This window comes from Plodia interpunctella, chromosome 7, assembly GCF_027563975.2.
Source record: "Plodia interpunctella isolate USDA-ARS_2022_Savannah chromosome 7, ilPloInte3.2, whole genome shotgun sequence".
Classification (NCBI taxonomy): domain Eukaryota; kingdom Metazoa; phylum Arthropoda; class Insecta; order Lepidoptera; family Pyralidae; genus Plodia; species Plodia interpunctella.
In genome coordinates, this window is record NC_071300.1 from 7,269,730 (window position 1) to 7,287,304 (window position 17,575).

The following is a 17,575-nucleotide window of genomic DNA, read 5'->3' on the forward strand; positions in this document are numbered from 1 at the left end:
AATGCATTTATAATGGCGCGGACCTTAATTTTTTTTACTTAAACTTAACAATGCCTAGAAACTAAGTGTCAATATATTTTATTTACAAAGTATGTTATGGCAGTGTTCAATTAAATAATAAATAAATAATAAATATATTAGGACAAATCACACAGATTGAGCTAGCCCCAAAGTAAGTTCGAGACTTGTGTTATGGGATACTAACTCAACGATACTATATTTTAAAAATAGATACATATATAAATAAACATCCAAGACCCGGGCCAATCAGAAAAAGATCATTTTCCATCATGACCCGACCGGGGATCGAACCCGGGACCTCTCGGTTCAGTGGCAAGAACTTTACCACTGCGCCACCGAGGTCGTCAATTAGAACATATTTTAATATATTTTTAGTAATTTATTAACATTATTACGAAAACTAATCAGGCGTTCTTATCCAAATCATTTAACCCCTAGGTCGTAACAAAGTTTTAACGCACAAATTATTTAAATTAAAGCTATGTATAAATTCATTGGTTCAATACATTCGTTGCCGTTATTGTTTTGGAAATTCGACGAAGAAACTAATCTCTAATTAATAGGGTTTGGTTGACAAGCCAACAAGATCATTTTAGTGAGATCACAAATCGCTGTTGACTATGAACCTGTTACCCTCTGAGTGCTTGCCCGTGTACTTGTAGTGACATTTTCCGTAGGCTCCTGAAAAAAAAAAACAGAATTAGTTTCTTCACTTTCTACGGATAAATAAAATAAAATATTTCTTCTAGAGAGAAAATATACAAACAGACAGGACATGTGAATCTAAAGAAAAGCTTTCAAAAATGTGAGACTAACCTTTGTGTTTTCCCAACGCTGCCAAGTCCACGGGCAAAGGGCGGGCTTGAGGTTGTGACCGCGAATATGTCTGTGTGGGCGAGTGTATCGCATCAGCAGCGGGCCTGCGCACGCGCATGAATTCCCCACGCACGGCCGCTTCTCTGCGCTCGGTCTCGAACACACGACGCGAGTCCAAGAAACACAGATGCGGCAGTTTGAAAATCACGAAATACCTGAAAATATTGCAATTACAGTATATTTTCTAATTATTCCTTTCGTCTGGTAACTACATTCGATGGTCGAGGTAATTTGTTATGTTAGTTTTTGACTAAAAATGTGTGTAACCTGTATCTCTGGTAGTCAGAGTCGTCTTTGTCGAAGTCGGAGAGTTGGTTCGGACAAGCTTTGTTGCTCAGCAGACTTAAATAAGTCAAGGATGGAAAACGCTCGCTTATTTGCTCTATAAGGGCCTCTAGATCCGATATCTGGAAGAGAATCATAGCAATAACAGTTAAACTTAGTTTGTATGTCGTGTGTTGCTGTCGATGCTGGTTTTAAACTAGTCATGTCAGATGCCTTTAGCTACTTTAATAAAAACTGACACCAGTGTTAGCAATTAACACACTCGAAAGAAAGAAAGAAAAGCTAGGAAAGCTGAATTTGTGCCCCGACGTCTATCGGCTAATGAAACAACCGGAAACACGATCAGATAAAAGAGGGGACTATTGGTGCCGACTACAGTCATTAAAATTTCGCCAACCAATAAACGTAAACCCATCTTTGCTCAACTTATGGTATAACCTGGGTATTTCATATCAGTGCCGAATGAATCACAGAGATATTATACTACGTAATTAAAAGAGATTCTGAAAAATTACACAATCTTTAAATCAAAATCAAATCATTTATTCAGAAATTAGGCCCTCACAGGCACTTTTTCACGTCATATTCTAAATTAAATGATGTTTACCAAAGCTACAAACTACTAGAATTTCGGAACGACCACTGCTGAGAAGAAATGCCGAAAGAAACTCATTCAAACAGTGTTGGTCCCTATTATGCCAGAAGGGCTTACCATTTTTTAAATATAAATTTATGTATAATTATTTATGTATAATATTTTTTTAATATAACAATGTAAGTACACAATAAAGTACATGGTCAAAAGGTATACTGAAACTACTGAAAATATTATGATTGTGATCAAGTGCTGATGAAAGGAAAATATATATACCTATATATCTATATGTATAATTAACCAAAAAAAAATTTTAATAAAAGATCGAGCTGACCAGTTCCCCCGGCAGCACCCGTTCACGAGTTGACGCGTGAGTCAGCCATCGCGAAGCTCAACCACAATAGAGGGAACCTCCCGACCCGATCCACGACGCCTCTACCGGTTTGACCATTTGAGTGTGCATGACATACTCGATCTCCATAATCTAACATAATAGATACCTATGTTACTTTCAGACACTTGAAGATCACAAATCACGCATATGTTTTACAACTAAATGTCAAAATATATGTAATAAACATGTCAAGAAAATATATAAATAATAATAAAAAAGTAAGATCAAGTGTGAGAGGTAGAAGTTTTAGGAAGGGTCCAAGGTTTTTATCATTTAAATAGTCGCTAATTGTGTAATAAGCATTAGCCATTAAAGCATTTTTAATATATGATTTAAATTTTGGCATTGGCAAGTTAATAGCCTCTACAGGGAGTTTATTAACAATTTTACACTTTGACCCACGAAAGACCGCCTGACCTTTTTAAGTCGGAATCTGTTCATACAAAGTTTATGTCTATTACGAGTGACTACACTGTTAACATAGCTCAATGTTTTATACAGGTGTAAGTTAGATTTAACAAAAATAAGTACGTCGAAGATGTACTGAGATGCAACAGTCATAATATTTATCGATTTGTTAGTTATTATCCATTAGTTTTAGTTAGTAGGAATTTTTTTAAATAAAAGTGAAACGCTATCTTTTTTCTGTGAAATAAACAACTGGGCTTATTAATTCTAACTGCATTGACAGTATCTACTTACAAGTACATGTAAAAACCAAAACCATATGTCAGTTTTCAGTGTTAGAAAAATAAGTAAAATTACAGCCAAATCTTCGAATTATTAAGTACAGTTACTTTTATTGGCGGATCCCGGGCTTCGGGGCGTCACACCTAATAATGAGATTGACATTTAAGATCAGAGAGAGAGAGAGAGACCAAGAGACCTTATAGTTACACAAACCCCTTAACAATTACATTCAATATTATAGAGCAGTCGTTTAGGAAATATCAAATATTTCTCAAGACGATTTCAGGAAATCACTGAATCGAGAAGTTTCTACAATGACTAAAGTTCTAGAGTCAACGTACGAGTAACAGCGTAATAAACTAAGCTAGCGGTAGGCATTATTATAGACAAAATTTATGTTCCTCTCCCATCCAACATAAAGGTTTGGGTGATGTCATCTTCGGGATGTGCTCGCTCACCCCATATTTTGTCAGTTAATTATGCTTTACGACTCACCCTTATATGATACAGATTATTAGATCCTGACATGATACCTATTATAATAAAATTTACTCATAATAAAACATGCTAGGTATGCACATATTAATTTTGCTTTTCGGGTTAAATAAACGCAATCTTGTTTTCGACAATCTCGTTAATTATTATTGAGAACCAGTCAATCTTGTTTCAATTAGATGATTAGTTTTACCGTTGTATTTCTTTTTTTTATATTGATAGTTCTATTTCATTCAATTGAAATCATAAATTGACTTGCAAGTAAATACTTGTACTTGTTTCACTGACTTTTGTCCTGACAATTCCGGTCATTCCAATTTGTTAGCTCCGTTTTGTCTCGTTTTTTTTTTAAGGACGTATGGGAATTTTTATAAAAAATCCCATTCGTCAACCAAAATAAAACATGAAAACTATATTTTTACACGTTTTAAAGACTATACTTGGTTTGAAAGACTATATTTTCAGTACACTTGCTTATAAGTAATGTGGGTTTCATTATTTCGTGTTTAGGCTAATAATGCTACGCTAATAATCCTACATATTTTATCATTTTATTCAAATAGATAAGATTGCTATTGTTTTATTCATTTCATATATATTTAATAAACTATTCTAAGGCAAAGGTCAGCGTCAAATTGTCTACACCCTTGAGGTCCTTCGGGAGTATGGGCACGATTTTTGACTACCAGCAGACGAATTGAAATCCACACCCGAATTCGCATTCACACATAAAGGATCAAGAGAAATTTTATCCCATTTATATTCTACTCATGAAACCTTATGAAATTTTTTACGTCATTATTGTAGTAAGAGTTATAATTTATCAGTCTAGTTGAAATCAAAAAGAAACATGGCATTTTTGGCAAATAAATTGAAAAAGAGTCTAGAAATATGACTAATGAATATTCACGTAGGAATGGATTTCGGAACGAAAATTTAAGATACAAAAAAAAATTGCTTTTTCATGCCAGTTAAATAAGGATCTTCAATGGACAAAAAATAGTTTTATTTGCTACCTCGCCATACGCTAACTTGACGATGCTAATCCTATTTTGTGAGGTCAGTGTCCTAGTATTCCAAAATTGTTATCATGGGAAGTCTGTTCACAAATTATTTTACACTACAATACCTATTATTGTCCAGAAAATAAGATATTCGAACAGGGTGTTAGAGAAATATACGTAATACGACACTACCACTCCCAGGGTTAACAACACACGATTTTTAGAATTTTAATAAAATTGTTAATATAAAAAACTTACAAAAATGACATTTCATTTTTATCACTTATAATAGTTACTATAAGTAAAAATGAAATCAACATTTAGTAACATATTAAATGTTCATATGTAAGTAGTTACCTTACCTACTTCTTTAAGATTTTCAAGTTGTGGCGTGTGGTTTCGCCCTAGAATAGGACACTCCATATCCAACCGTGGATGTCGTGCGAGGCCACTAAGGGACACAGTCTAGAGAGCGGATAGGCAACAATAGCTTTCCCAAGGAGAGTTGACGTCAGGCAAGCGGTCGGTTGTAAAATCGAAGCCGAATTTTCAGGTTTATTCTCTGGCCTTTTAATTTTCATTTGGCAACCCTAACCATAACCACTCCAGGATTCGATTTGTAATGCGGGCAAATATTTGTTGTCCACATGCAAATATATGTTCGTAATGTATTTGTTTCCATCATATTATCATACACACTATAGGAAGCTTAATCTGAGTGTTCTTTGTTGCGTTGCCTGATTGAGACCAATGCCCAAACCAATACTGCCTTGAGCATTCCAAATGATTTTATTTGCGTTTAGAAGTAAATAAACTCTGTTATAATTTAAACAATAAATAAATATATAGGAACGAATCACACAGTAAAGGGATGCTATCTCAAATATCAAGATCCGTACGTCAATCTGAGAAAAATGATTTTCAATCTTGACCTAACTAGGAATCGAACGTGGGACCGCCGGTATAGCAGTCCGGCATGATGTCCATTATGCCACGGAAGTAGTCCGTATTGTGTATTTATAATTAGAATAAATCCTGTTGGAATATTTTTTATTCTGAAATTCCGAGACTTAGCTAAGTAAACTAAGTTGCTCGTATTTTAATTCGTAACCGTATCTTCGTATCCTTTAGTAACCCCGAGTTTTTACATAAGCTTGTGTACAATAAATTACTTTATCCGATGTAATTTTGGGTCACGACGATATTTGCTGGAGACCCATTTTGTAATAAATTTCGAACTTGTGTTTGATAATTGAAGTTATAAGAACTATCGTAGTTACTACTTAGTACAGCAGATTTCTAGAACTGAGAGATTAATTTAATACTAACTTGGTGAGCATATATCTTCATTTTTAGATTCATTAAAACAATATTCATTTAGTTTCCTTGTGATAATGTTGATTATTTAGATGGATAAACGATATTAGTTAAATGTTTTTATTTTTATTTTATTAATCTTTCTCACTTAGTAACCTTTAAAAAATTCTGATGCGAAGAAATCTGTTGTATTATACTTCTGTCTGACACTAAGCCCTAGCTGGATTAGAATAAAGAGTTATCTCTAGATTTTGTTATGAGTCCCGCGAGAATCATCCATCACTAAAGTACTAAATCTATCCATCATTCAAGTTTTAAAAAAAGAATCCTACTAATATTATAAATGGGAAAATTTGTGAGGATGTATGTGTTCTCTTTCACGCAAAATCTACTGGACCGATTGTTATTACATTTGGTACACGGGTAGAATATTATGTGTTAACATACGGTATTTTTTAACCCGAAATTTCCACGGGAGCGAAGCCCCGGGGCGCAGCTAGTATTTTATATATAGCGAAGGAACATCTAAATAAGTAAGAATACATATCACAGAAGGTAAATATGGGGAATAAACATTAATTTCGCTCTGTTTATTTTCGAGGTGCGGTACGGAGTGGACAAGACGATAAGCGCCTTTTCCCACGAATTAAGGGCGAAATGTCCTCTTTGACTGTTAACTACTGTTTAATCTTTAGACATAAACTTCCGAGGCGAGATGGTGGCTTAATTAAATGCACGTAATGGTCGCAAATTGTGTTGGGGCCACACTAAGATCTCGTTCATGGACACGCGAGGCGTCTGAATGAATAAAGATTTCCGCATTCTATTCTGATAGATATATTTTTAATTTAATGATGATTTCACAATTTTGTGAACATTTACTTGAAATTGACTAGTGTGCAAAATATGGATGTATATTGCACCCTACTTTATTTTTATCGAACTGAACCGGTCTAGTCCTTATCATTTTTTCAATACCCATTCGATATCATTTCATTAATCATTTTTCAATGTAATTATTCTGAGTGTAGTTAATCCCTATAGATAGAAAGTTACAGATCTTTTAGTGGAATTTTTTTAAGGGCAAGGCGACTCCCTTGCCAAAGCTTGCCCTCCCTGGTCAAGTTGGACGCCACTTCATCCGAAACAACCGCGAGCAAAGATTTCTTCGAGAACGTTCTATATATTTTTGTTTCAAGCAGCGACAAACGACACCTTAGGAAATTTTCTCTTAGGAAAGGCGGGGTGTTATTTTATTTCTTAGGTACACAGAGATAAAAAAGAGACAAACATATTATTTCAAATGAAATTTTATTACAGCAGACCCATGCAAAGTCCTATGTGAATCTAAAGCAAAATTTTTTATCCTTAAGTCTTTATTATAAACTTTTGCTGTTAAGGAAAATATTGAAAAACGGACATTTTCTATACATAATGATTTATTAGTACTTCCGTAAATCATTTACTTTATATAAATAACCAATTTTTAAAATACTTGATATTTTAACCGTTCACGCAAACCTAGTCTGTTCATAATGGACTCTCATTTGGAATTTATAAATGGGTAATTTCTTGGAAAATGTCGGGCTCATTTAAAGTGAACAATAAGTAATAATGGTTTATAAATAAACAAGCTTTTAGCTCGGGCTTGGCATCCAGTGTCGAATTCGAGAATATCGATCCGGCCATTTGCTACGTTATTAAGATGAAATTCACTTGATTTTATTGAAAACTTTAAAACATGAAAAATAAAATCGAACGCGATTACAGATAGTTGATGTGGCTGGTGTAGTCATTGAAAATTGTCGTGTATATCAATCAAGATAACATAGACAATTAGACAAGTATACTTGCGTGCTTGAACGTAATTAACATAAGCTGCGCATAGGCTGCGTAACCAAAATTTCCCCTAGCTCGTTACACTACACTTCCGAATTCCTTGGTAGATATTACCTGATTGTTATTGAGCGAGAGGGTCCTCAGGTGTGGGAGGTAGGGGTAGGTGACGCTGTCCCCCAGTTTGTTGTTGTCCAGTATCAGTTCCTCCAATCTGCCGAAATGCTCCAGTCCCTTTAGCGTCTCGATAGTGTTGTAGCTGCAATAAATCAGGAAAGATACAATCGAACGCCAGTTACAAGAAACTCTGTTGTCTGGGGCAAGTCTCGATTCTGAATTTGATAACTTTTGAATGTTTTAATTTTGGAACAATCAATAAGATTTTATAATGAAAATTTTTTTAAATGGTATTCCAAATATTAGACGAAAAATAGATATGCCGTTTAGCGACAAGAATTCTATAATAAAAGGATTTTAGAATAGATTATAGAATAAAATATTGTTTTTAGTAAGAAAAGAACTTCGAGTAAAAATAACAATTCAACGTAATTTAACTGACGGGTTAGTGCGGATTAGCATTTCACTTCTCACCATCGAATTGATTCGAAGTGAGACGCAGCGAACCAATGACATTGCAGTCTGGTTGTCGTTGCGTCACAATAGCGCAATGTGATTGGTTCGTTGTCTCTCATTTCAAATCGATTCGATGGCGAGAAGTGAAATGCTGCTCCGACACTCTGTGGCGATGGAAGCAACCAGGATTTTTTATCCGGAATGAGCATAAGTGCTCAATATACAATTTTACATTTTAATTTACAAGAAAGCAGAGAACAGATCGATGAAATATTCTACTTTAAATATTAGCACATCACGGATAACAGTGAAACAATATTGAAACGATGTATATACAAAAGACTATGATATTCTCGACTGAAATGGCAATCAGAAAAATTGTTTCGTCGTAATGGAACATTGTTTTAATAACACTTTAGGAAGGATTTTACGTCGCCTCCTCCAATATTTACTTGGCTGTTAATTGTGGGTGTAAACGTACCACTGTTTGTAGGTAACTTGCTAGATGAGCGTAGGCTGTCTAGCAAGTTACCTACAAACAGTGCGAACTTCTGCGAACTTTTAATGCTAAAGTTTTGTTCAAAATTTTCTCTAATTCATCTAACGGGACGTTAAAATGAAATAACGCGAAATTCATTCGTAATTAAAACTAGAGTGAACATTTATTAGACATTTTTAGAACAATTTTATCTCGTACATACTAGTTGCGTTTTGGGGTTTCGATCGAATTTCTGGATAAGAAATACCTACAGAGACATATCCTATTTCCTATTTCAGGTTATATTCTACCCGTATACCTATACTAAACTTCACACACTCAGAGACATCCAAACTTTCTCATTTACAATATTGATTTTTTAGAAAAACATAAAATTAACCAGGTTTTCGTTTTATGTTCCAGTATACATGGAGTGGAATATTCCCAAGGAGGGTTGAGGTCAGGCAGACGGCGGGTTGTAAAATTCGAGTTTCGTAATCACTCGGACCATTGCGTTGTATTTCGCAAGAAACAGCCATTTAATTAACTCCCTTTTATTTTCTAAATGAGTGGTGTTGTTCAGACTGTGTCGCAAATTGAAACGCACTTAATTGAACCTCATACAAAATCAAAGTTCATTTCGGAACGAAGCAATGAATTGCGTTCACAAAGATCAGGGTGTCTTTTCTGCCAACATTCGGTACAAATCGTGTCAATGGAGCATCGATAATAGTCATCTTCACTGTTAAAGTGTGATTGGATTAACGTTTATGACTGCATTTTGTAATATTCAGAAAGGACTATAGATGTAATCTAACTACAGATGTCGAGATTACCGACTATTCAAAGATTGTAGTGAAAAATAATATCAAAAATAATATTGTAATTTCTGGAAAAAAATCACGGTTGAATGTAAATAGATTATATTGAAAGTAATCTTCATTTATTTTAACCTTATTATCTTTAATCAGATTAAAATCAACTATGTCCAACTTTCGTTCTACCACCATTATTAAAACACAAGTAAAACACGATTATGATTTCACGTTGATAGAATAGATACCGTTTGTGTTGTCGTGGAAATGATAAACAGACTTTGCAAACCCAATCAAGCCCAATGCAATAGACTTCGAAGAAATGCCTACATATGGTGTGACTTCTGAGCAAGGAAAATATCATGGAGAAATCTGTACACTAGAATATTCTAGTGTACAGATTTCTCCATGATATTTTCCTTTTCCTTTCCTTTCTCTCCTATTTCTTCACGTACAATGAACAATAGTTGTTAAGCAATAAATAAATAAATGAGCGCATAAAATGTAATGTAATAAATAAATAATCTTGAAAATATGTACAAATGTACATTTTATGCACTCATTTATGTACATAAAACTAAATGCGCATCAAGTAAACAGTTATAAATAAATCCTTTATATTTGAAATGCTAATGTGCCCCCGACCGCGAAATTCAAAGCTACAAATATTTTGGCCCGCAATTTTCGGGTCGGGCCTTCGTAATTATCTACATGCATATATTCAGTAAAACTGCAAATTTACGGCAGTGTATATCTAATTATCTTCAAGCCCCATCATTTTTCTTGACATCAGCTTATCAAAGTTGTAACTACTTATATTTGAGTAACTATATTATAGTAGTCTGGCTCTTGATTTAAAATTACTATTAAATATTTATAGAGATATAATAGTATCAAATTATTACAAGTTTTATTACGATTAATCTAAACAACTTACCTTAAATCTAAACATTTTGTTTTGGTACCATACAGTTTTTGAAGAGCCGCGGGTATCCTCCTGCAATCTTGTCCGCAGTAACTCAACTGTGGAAGGAAAGGAATTTTCAGTATTCGGAGCTTTTGCTCTTATTTACGGTATAAAACGGTGTACCTACTGCTACTTACAAGATAAGGAAAACAAAGTGAGTATAATACGTCAAAGGAAAGGCAATCAAGGGTGTTCTTAAGAAATGTATTGTCACGAAAGAAATGAGTTGGAAGGGGGCTGACCAATACTATAAGCTTATTAGAACTATGTATACTGCGAGATGAGGCCGCATTTCGCGGCATTGACGTACGTGACAACCATCCCTTATAACTAATAGCGACCAACCTAGTATCAAAATGAGTTGCGTAATTAGGTAATAGTACCATGGGCTGTTTGGGTAAACAGAAAAAATGGACCAAACAGTAATAGTACCCTAATTTTTTCGAATCCAAACTTAGCATCGCGAAAATTATTATACCTATGCGAAATAATTTCATTGCATACCGTACCAAAATATCCGCATACATATATTTCTTCTAAATGACTGATATTTGAATTTGAGCAATTTTCCGCATTTTCGCCAAGCAATTGTTACAAAGGAAATTGGGATACGAAAATAATGTTATTTCAGGGTTACTATTCCGCCGTTTTCTTTCCCGTCTCCTATTTTGCATTCCTCCTGAGAAGCCAGGTGTATTCTACAGTAAATGGGTTCATTGTTCAGCAAAACCTTGGATGGGTGATTGTAATCCGTAATAATTATATTATCGGTAGCTCTGATTTTCCGGTAATAGGACGTTTCGAGTCGAAAGAGGACAGAGATTAGATTAGTTATAATGCTCGTTAAATTGTACTTACACGTTTAATTAGACAACGAGTTAGGGACGAGTTTTGTTCTAAATTACAAAATTCATTGAATTGGCTTTACGTTTATTAAAATGAAAGTTAAATTAAAAGGAAATTTTCTGTGCACAAAATGGACATATAAATCGTGGCGATTTATTTTACTCTCTTTTTATTGTTAGCATCGGGATGACAGACCTCGTAACCCGGGAGTCCGCGACGTAATAAGCTGCTTCTTCACGTTACTACTCGCTGGTTACAACGAACATAAACTTTAACTATCCTGTTACCAGTTTTTATTTCAGACGACAATGTTCATATTGAGGTATTCTGTCTTTACTGCGGTTATTTTATTAACTCGATCATAGCTAGGGTTGCCCTAAGTAAGCAACCAATATCGAATTGAAAAATTGTTGGCGATGGAGAAAACCTCCCGTATCTCAATCGTCAACAATTTTTCGAATGACCTTTAAGACGTGGGCCTTATGCTGGTATACGGAACAAATATGGACCAAGCGCTTTAGAGCGCGAGTAGACTCTATCGAAATACCTACGGGACTTGCCATTATAACAAGGCGGGATGCAAACTCGTGATAGTCCGTATATGCGGGACGTATTCGGCAACCCTATTGATAGTAAAATATTTATCTCTTCACTGGAGTTGGGTAAAGCAAAATGATATGGTTGTAAAATCGTACTGATATTGGAGAATCGTTTTATATTATCTAGTTATCTGATGTGAGATGATCCGCTATAAATATAGAACTTCGCATAGATGATTCAATAGACATTCGAGATTAAATAGGTACCTATTTATCTAAAGCCCAAATATTCAAACGATTTCGCCTCTGCTCTCGTACTATGTAAATTAAGTAAAATAGGGAGAGCTGTCGTAAAAATAAAATGTCTTGCCTATAAAATGAGATCCATCAAACACAGCATTTATTCTGCTATTGTCCAACCTTAATCGTGTCTCGATAGTTTAACATATATTACTTTTGCAAAACCATTGAGATGCAATCGTGACTTACTTAGCAATAACAGAATCAACACCCAGATTAGCACAGTAGGTATTTTAAAACTGTTTTTAGTCTTTCAGACAATCTTACCTGTATAGATTGTAAAGATCCTGGTGTATGGCATTCATCTTCTAAAATTACATTCACATGAGATTCACGTTGCTTAGTCATATTGACATACCTACGACTTGTAGTCAATAACAAATTGTAACTATATCTATTTCTCAAAGGCTTTTTTGAACTACCTTTCAATAGAGTGAAAATCCCACTACATTTGGCAACAATGACTATCCACTTGACTATAGCAATAGGAAATATATATGATTCAAGTAAGGTAAATAAAATTACTCCAATATTTAAAATCACTGACAAATTTAAGGAAAACATTTTGAAAATTTATTTTAGTTGGTATATGAGTCTCTATGTTTTTTGTCTGATTGTTTCCTATTTCAAGGTAAAGAAAATACACAAACACTAGAACATAGGTGAGGGAGATAAGCAACAATACAAGAGACTGAGACATTGTTGTGGCTTCCACTTTGCATTTAATAGAGTAATTTAATAAGTCGGCCCCCACATTGTAAGTGCTCTAGTTTCAACGCAATGTAATATTCTACTTTGATACCTATATGCATATAATCTTCTATCAATTTAAGTACCCACTTAATAAAAATGGTCAGTAATGGATAGCAAGGTCTCTACCTTGCTGGGCCTTTGCTCCACAATGGGACACTATAGACTAATAAAAAACGTAAAAACATTTAGAATGTTTGTCCTATTTCTGAAACGGCAACTAGTAGAGTTTTGTGTGGCCAGTTTGATCAAACTAAATCAACATATTCAAGTATGTGTCTGATTATAGACAAAATAGAAACCTTATATAAACAAAGATACAATCTTCACTCAATTTTTCTTACAAAACATTTTACTTATATTTTGATGTTTGATAATTATCAGTAAATTAAAGCACCTACTTGCCACTCAAACAGCAATATCAGTCAGTCAAGTTTATAGGTATTATTATCATGAATAGTTCAATGGTAGTAAATATTATGTAAACATAACAAAGTATGCTTGTATAGTTAGTTATTTATAACAAAGGGTTATTAACACAGCAATTCAACAAGACATACATGTGTACAATGTCTTTTCACACTTTGTGCATTGGTCTTATTTATATGTGCTGAGCTGGTCGCCATTTCGGCTTACATATTGTATTCGATCTATATTTGTTACTCTTTTGTACTTTACCTTTAAGTGTTAATGTTTGGATTTTATGGGTTTGCCGAATAAATGATTTCTTTCTTTTCTTTCTTTCATGTGTTTTGTTAACATTAATATTTACAGATAATTGCAAAATATAAATGACTGATAACCAACAAAGCCAAATCTTGAAGTAAGTTTAATTTTTAGTATTCCAGATTTTTGACAATGAATAGACCAAATGACCGAAGATTTACCAGGAGAGCTGGAGCTGGCTCCAAGTAAATTGGGATACAATCAAGGGGGCTAGAAGAATGCAACATGATCAAGGAAAATCAGTAAAGATTTATAAAGAATATATAGAATGTGAGGCATAAATTCACTATTGGAATATAGTCATTTATCATTATAAATTTTACATATTAAACTTACCCGACCACTGTCGAAATTCAGCGCAAAGTTATTTACATGTCCTTCTTGCATCTTGTTAATAATTTTCCTTTACTTTGTATTTAATAAAAATAAATCACTAAAATTAAACTTGTTTTAAAATTATATTCTATTGTTCAAGCAATTTTCTAATTTATATCTACAACCAAAATAGGCAGAGAAAAAACAATAAACAAGATTGCAATGCAAAACAAGAACCTGCCAACCTGCCTGAATGTCAGTCATTGGAATGTGAATAAGTTGCCACTGAACTGACAAGGGAATGACATTGACTTTTATTTGACAATTTTGTCTTGGAGTAGGTAGTAGTCACTAATTTAATAAGTACGTTGTACGGAGTAATAGGGCATTTTACGCAAAGCTCAACGCAGATGGCGATACCGGTACAACTAAGGTACACAAACATTGCCAATGGAGGAAGAAGCGCCAATTTTCAATATTGTTGCATATTTACGACCAAAAATACCTTCTACGTAATCGTGGTGCGAGTTTAAAGGAAAAAGGAAGGATTTCGTGGATTATCCTGAAAATAATAACACTATTTTAGGTAATGTTCAACTGTGGTCATAAACTGATATAAACTTGATTTTGACTGAAGATCTTAAGTACCTGTATGAAGTCCATATTTTAATAAATCTTCGTTCCGAGCTTCTTTTCGACCGTTTACTGACTCGAAAATTTTACAGCGTGAGGCGTATCCCATAGCTTTCCAAGTTTTTTTTTTTATCTTATGGAAAACGATCTAATAGTAATAATAAGTAATTATGCTTATTATTAAGGTTTCTTTGTGGTGCCCTTTGCTAATTCAGTGACAATCATTTTAAGTCGGTAATACATACTACTCTAATTAGACTATAAAACCGAATTATAAGCTTTAATATTTTTTTGCACCAAATTAAAAAATACTAAAATAATGAGCAAACAGGTTTAGGTTAATTCTAAGCAAATCAGTTAAAAATTATTTTTTTGGCACCAAATTAAAAATACTATAATAATGAGCAAGCAGGTTTAGGTAAATTCTAAGCAGCATTCTAAGCTAAATCAGTTTAAAAATCCGACTTTATTATAGCTATTCTTCGCTGAAACTCTCTACGCTACATGCGTCACACATGTATACTTCTTGAATACCGAATTCTTGCGATCTTGTAGGTATATACCGTCATATTGAACTCCAAAACGTTCTGAATAGCTGATTTTAATGTAGCATCCTTGTAATTACGATTTTTTTCTTTTCTTTCTGTTGTTGTCCATGTTCTGTAAATGATTTTTTTTTAATACATTAAGTAGGTAGTAACAAGCTTTTATGGTAAGCGAATTCATATTGTGAATTCGGTATCTTTGGGAAATAATTCGTCAAGTAGTTCTCCATCATCGGATCAACTCCATGACTTCATATTGCATTGGCATGCGATTTACATAAGTATACAAAATTTTAGTTCAATCGGACATTGAAAGTGGTTCTAATTTAACTTCCAAGATTCAACCCGAACAAACATAGCTACATACATACCTACCTACATTGCCAGTAAAAAATAATTTCATTTAAAAACACAGGTATGTATTCTTGTAATTCGGTGATAAAAATTAACGCTTATTTTATCTTTGCTCTTCCAATCTAATTTATTTTATGTATTATAATTATAATTTTTTTTCCTGACTCAAAACAATAAATGTAACTTTTTAATCATGCATTATAATCAAGATTTAGGCACACGTATTATCTTACCTTGTCTAATTTAGTGATACCGCTTCTGCTTCAAACTTACGAAAAACGTAACTTTTTGACTGGCTTGTACAAGACACTGTTCAAAAACTACTTATTGTTTCTCAAAATACAAACTACTCTCAACATATATTACTCACATATAGTACTCAAAATATATTACTTCTCCAAGGTACTGTCTAATTTTTAATGAAATCTAAACACTTTTACTATTTTAAAACTAATTATAAACAGTGGACCTGTTTTAACATCACCGCGAGACGCCGAAGTGACAGCTCGAGCGACTAACTTGCCAATTGCTATGTCGCTCACTCAATTCGACCTACGAAAATAAGACTTATTACTTCACCATTAGGTAGCATTTAAATGACAAAAAACTACTTGCATCACTCGGTACAGAGCTTTGAATCTAGTATCACCGAATTAGGCGTATCACAGAATAATGCGAGTTTACCCTATCGGCATCCGAATATGCTACATTGTTGTATATTTTCACAAACGAATGCTTACATAAAGAAAGGATTAATAAAGTACTCTAAAATAAACGTTTTAATCGACATAGCAAATGGCGGCAAAACTTTTGTGTACCTAACATACAGTGATGTACTCTGGCGGGATAAATGTACAGTAGTAATACTCCCTATTCCATGGTAGTAGTAAAACATTGATTTTTATTTTATCTGTACACATACAGCCATATGTTTTTTCATAAAAATATTGATGCCGCCATCGTTGTTGAACTAGAAGAGAAAATAATTATTAAATACCAGCTTTCTATATCTATATATACATATAATAATATACCTAATAGGTACATGTAATAAATACAATTGTAAGTAAGCCACAGTTATACGAACATTACATTGTTCCTATATTTGTGAAGTGAGCTATGTCTATGTCTGTACCATGGTACTCCGTCGAACTACCTAATAATAAAAAATAATTAGGGGGAATGGAACTGATACAAAGAAGCCTTTTTTTAAGTTTTTAATTTTTATTTTTCTGTCTATCTCTACTTATGTTTGTTCGCGCGTCACGCAAAAACTACTGCATGGAATTTGATTTAATTTCCACAGTTGTACAACGAATGGCCCAACCATGGAATTAGTAGGTACTCCGTAGTACATACATACATGAAATTAGTAGGTACTCCGTCGAACATCAACGCATGTCAATGTCAAACCCATAGGAAACAACGCGCGTAGCTGCAACGTGCTACGTAGTCGCAACGGAGCGCAACGTAGCAATGTGGAATGCGGAAGTGATACCTTGTAGTGATATGTCTAATTATTTAATACTGTTAAGTTTACTGCACCCTCTTAGTTTACTTGTGTCTCTTTCCATCCAAAGGTTGGCTGGAAGAAATTGCATTAGCGATAAGTCCGCCTTTGCACTCATTATGTTTGAATATCTTGTTGTAACTGTACTCCTTTGTGAATGGTGCAATAAAGAGTTTATCTATCTATCTACCTTACCCATGTTGGTGAATTATTTTTTATTTAAGTTTCCTGTGAGTACCTATCCTCGCGTTTCTAAGTAGTATGTAATCAGAAATGCGGGGTTTAAAAAATAAAATATTTACGTAGAAAAGGCTGTCCTTGCCTGACTTACCTACTACTTATAAATTAGTAATACCTACTCGTAGGTAGTTATGGAACGGCAGATAGCGTGCAATTTTTGCGACATTCCCTGACGGACTGACCTAATTTTTCCAGCTAACCCTTATTTGTACTTACTAGAAAAAATTAAATAATAGGTATGCGGTATTTGGAAAAATATCAATTTTGAGAATAACAAAATTAGTCTAAATATAAATATTATATAAATATAAATATTATATCCTCTACGTTCTCTTACGAACAAATATTTTAACCAAAGGAAAGTCTCGCGGGAGTTGGATGGATTTATTCGTTACTCAACTCGCCCAAGAAGGCGTGTAACCAAAGTTCAAGATGTTTCATGGTAGGTACCCCCAGTCACAGGACTGAGTT

At 33.9% G+C, this 17,575-nt stretch overlaps 1 protein-coding gene across 4 annotated transcripts; it reads right to left on the reverse strand.

Annotated features, from left to right (window-relative positions):
* Positions 1 to 210: 210 nt before the first annotated feature.
* On the reverse strand, positions 211 to 15,847 carry LOC128671319 (leucine-rich melanocyte differentiation-associated protein-like). 4 transcript variants are annotated; one of them, XM_053747717.2, is made up of 7 exons: positions 15,588 to 15,847; positions 15,019 to 15,115; positions 10,317 to 10,402; positions 7,631 to 7,772; positions 1,165 to 1,304; positions 838 to 1,052; positions 211 to 702 (listed from the first exon to the last, which is right to left on the reverse strand). In XM_053747717.2, exons 2-7 carry the CDS (start codon positions 15,022 to 15,024, stop codon positions 623 to 625), a joined length of 669 nt encoding a protein of 222 aa, XP_053603692.1. In that variant the 5' UTR covers positions 15,025 to 15,115; positions 15,588 to 15,847; the 3' UTR covers positions 211 to 622. The 4 variants fall into 4 exon arrangements, 3 of the variants coding, with proteins under 3 accessions (XP_053603692.1, XP_053603691.1, XP_053603690.1); XM_053747716.1 differs by lacking the exons at positions 15,019 to 15,115; positions 15,588 to 15,847 and adding an exon at positions 13,844 to 14,097; XM_053747715.2 differs by lacking the exons at positions 15,019 to 15,115; positions 15,588 to 15,847 and adding an exon at positions 12,299 to 12,724.
* Positions 15,848 to 17,575: the final 1,728 nt, after the last annotated feature.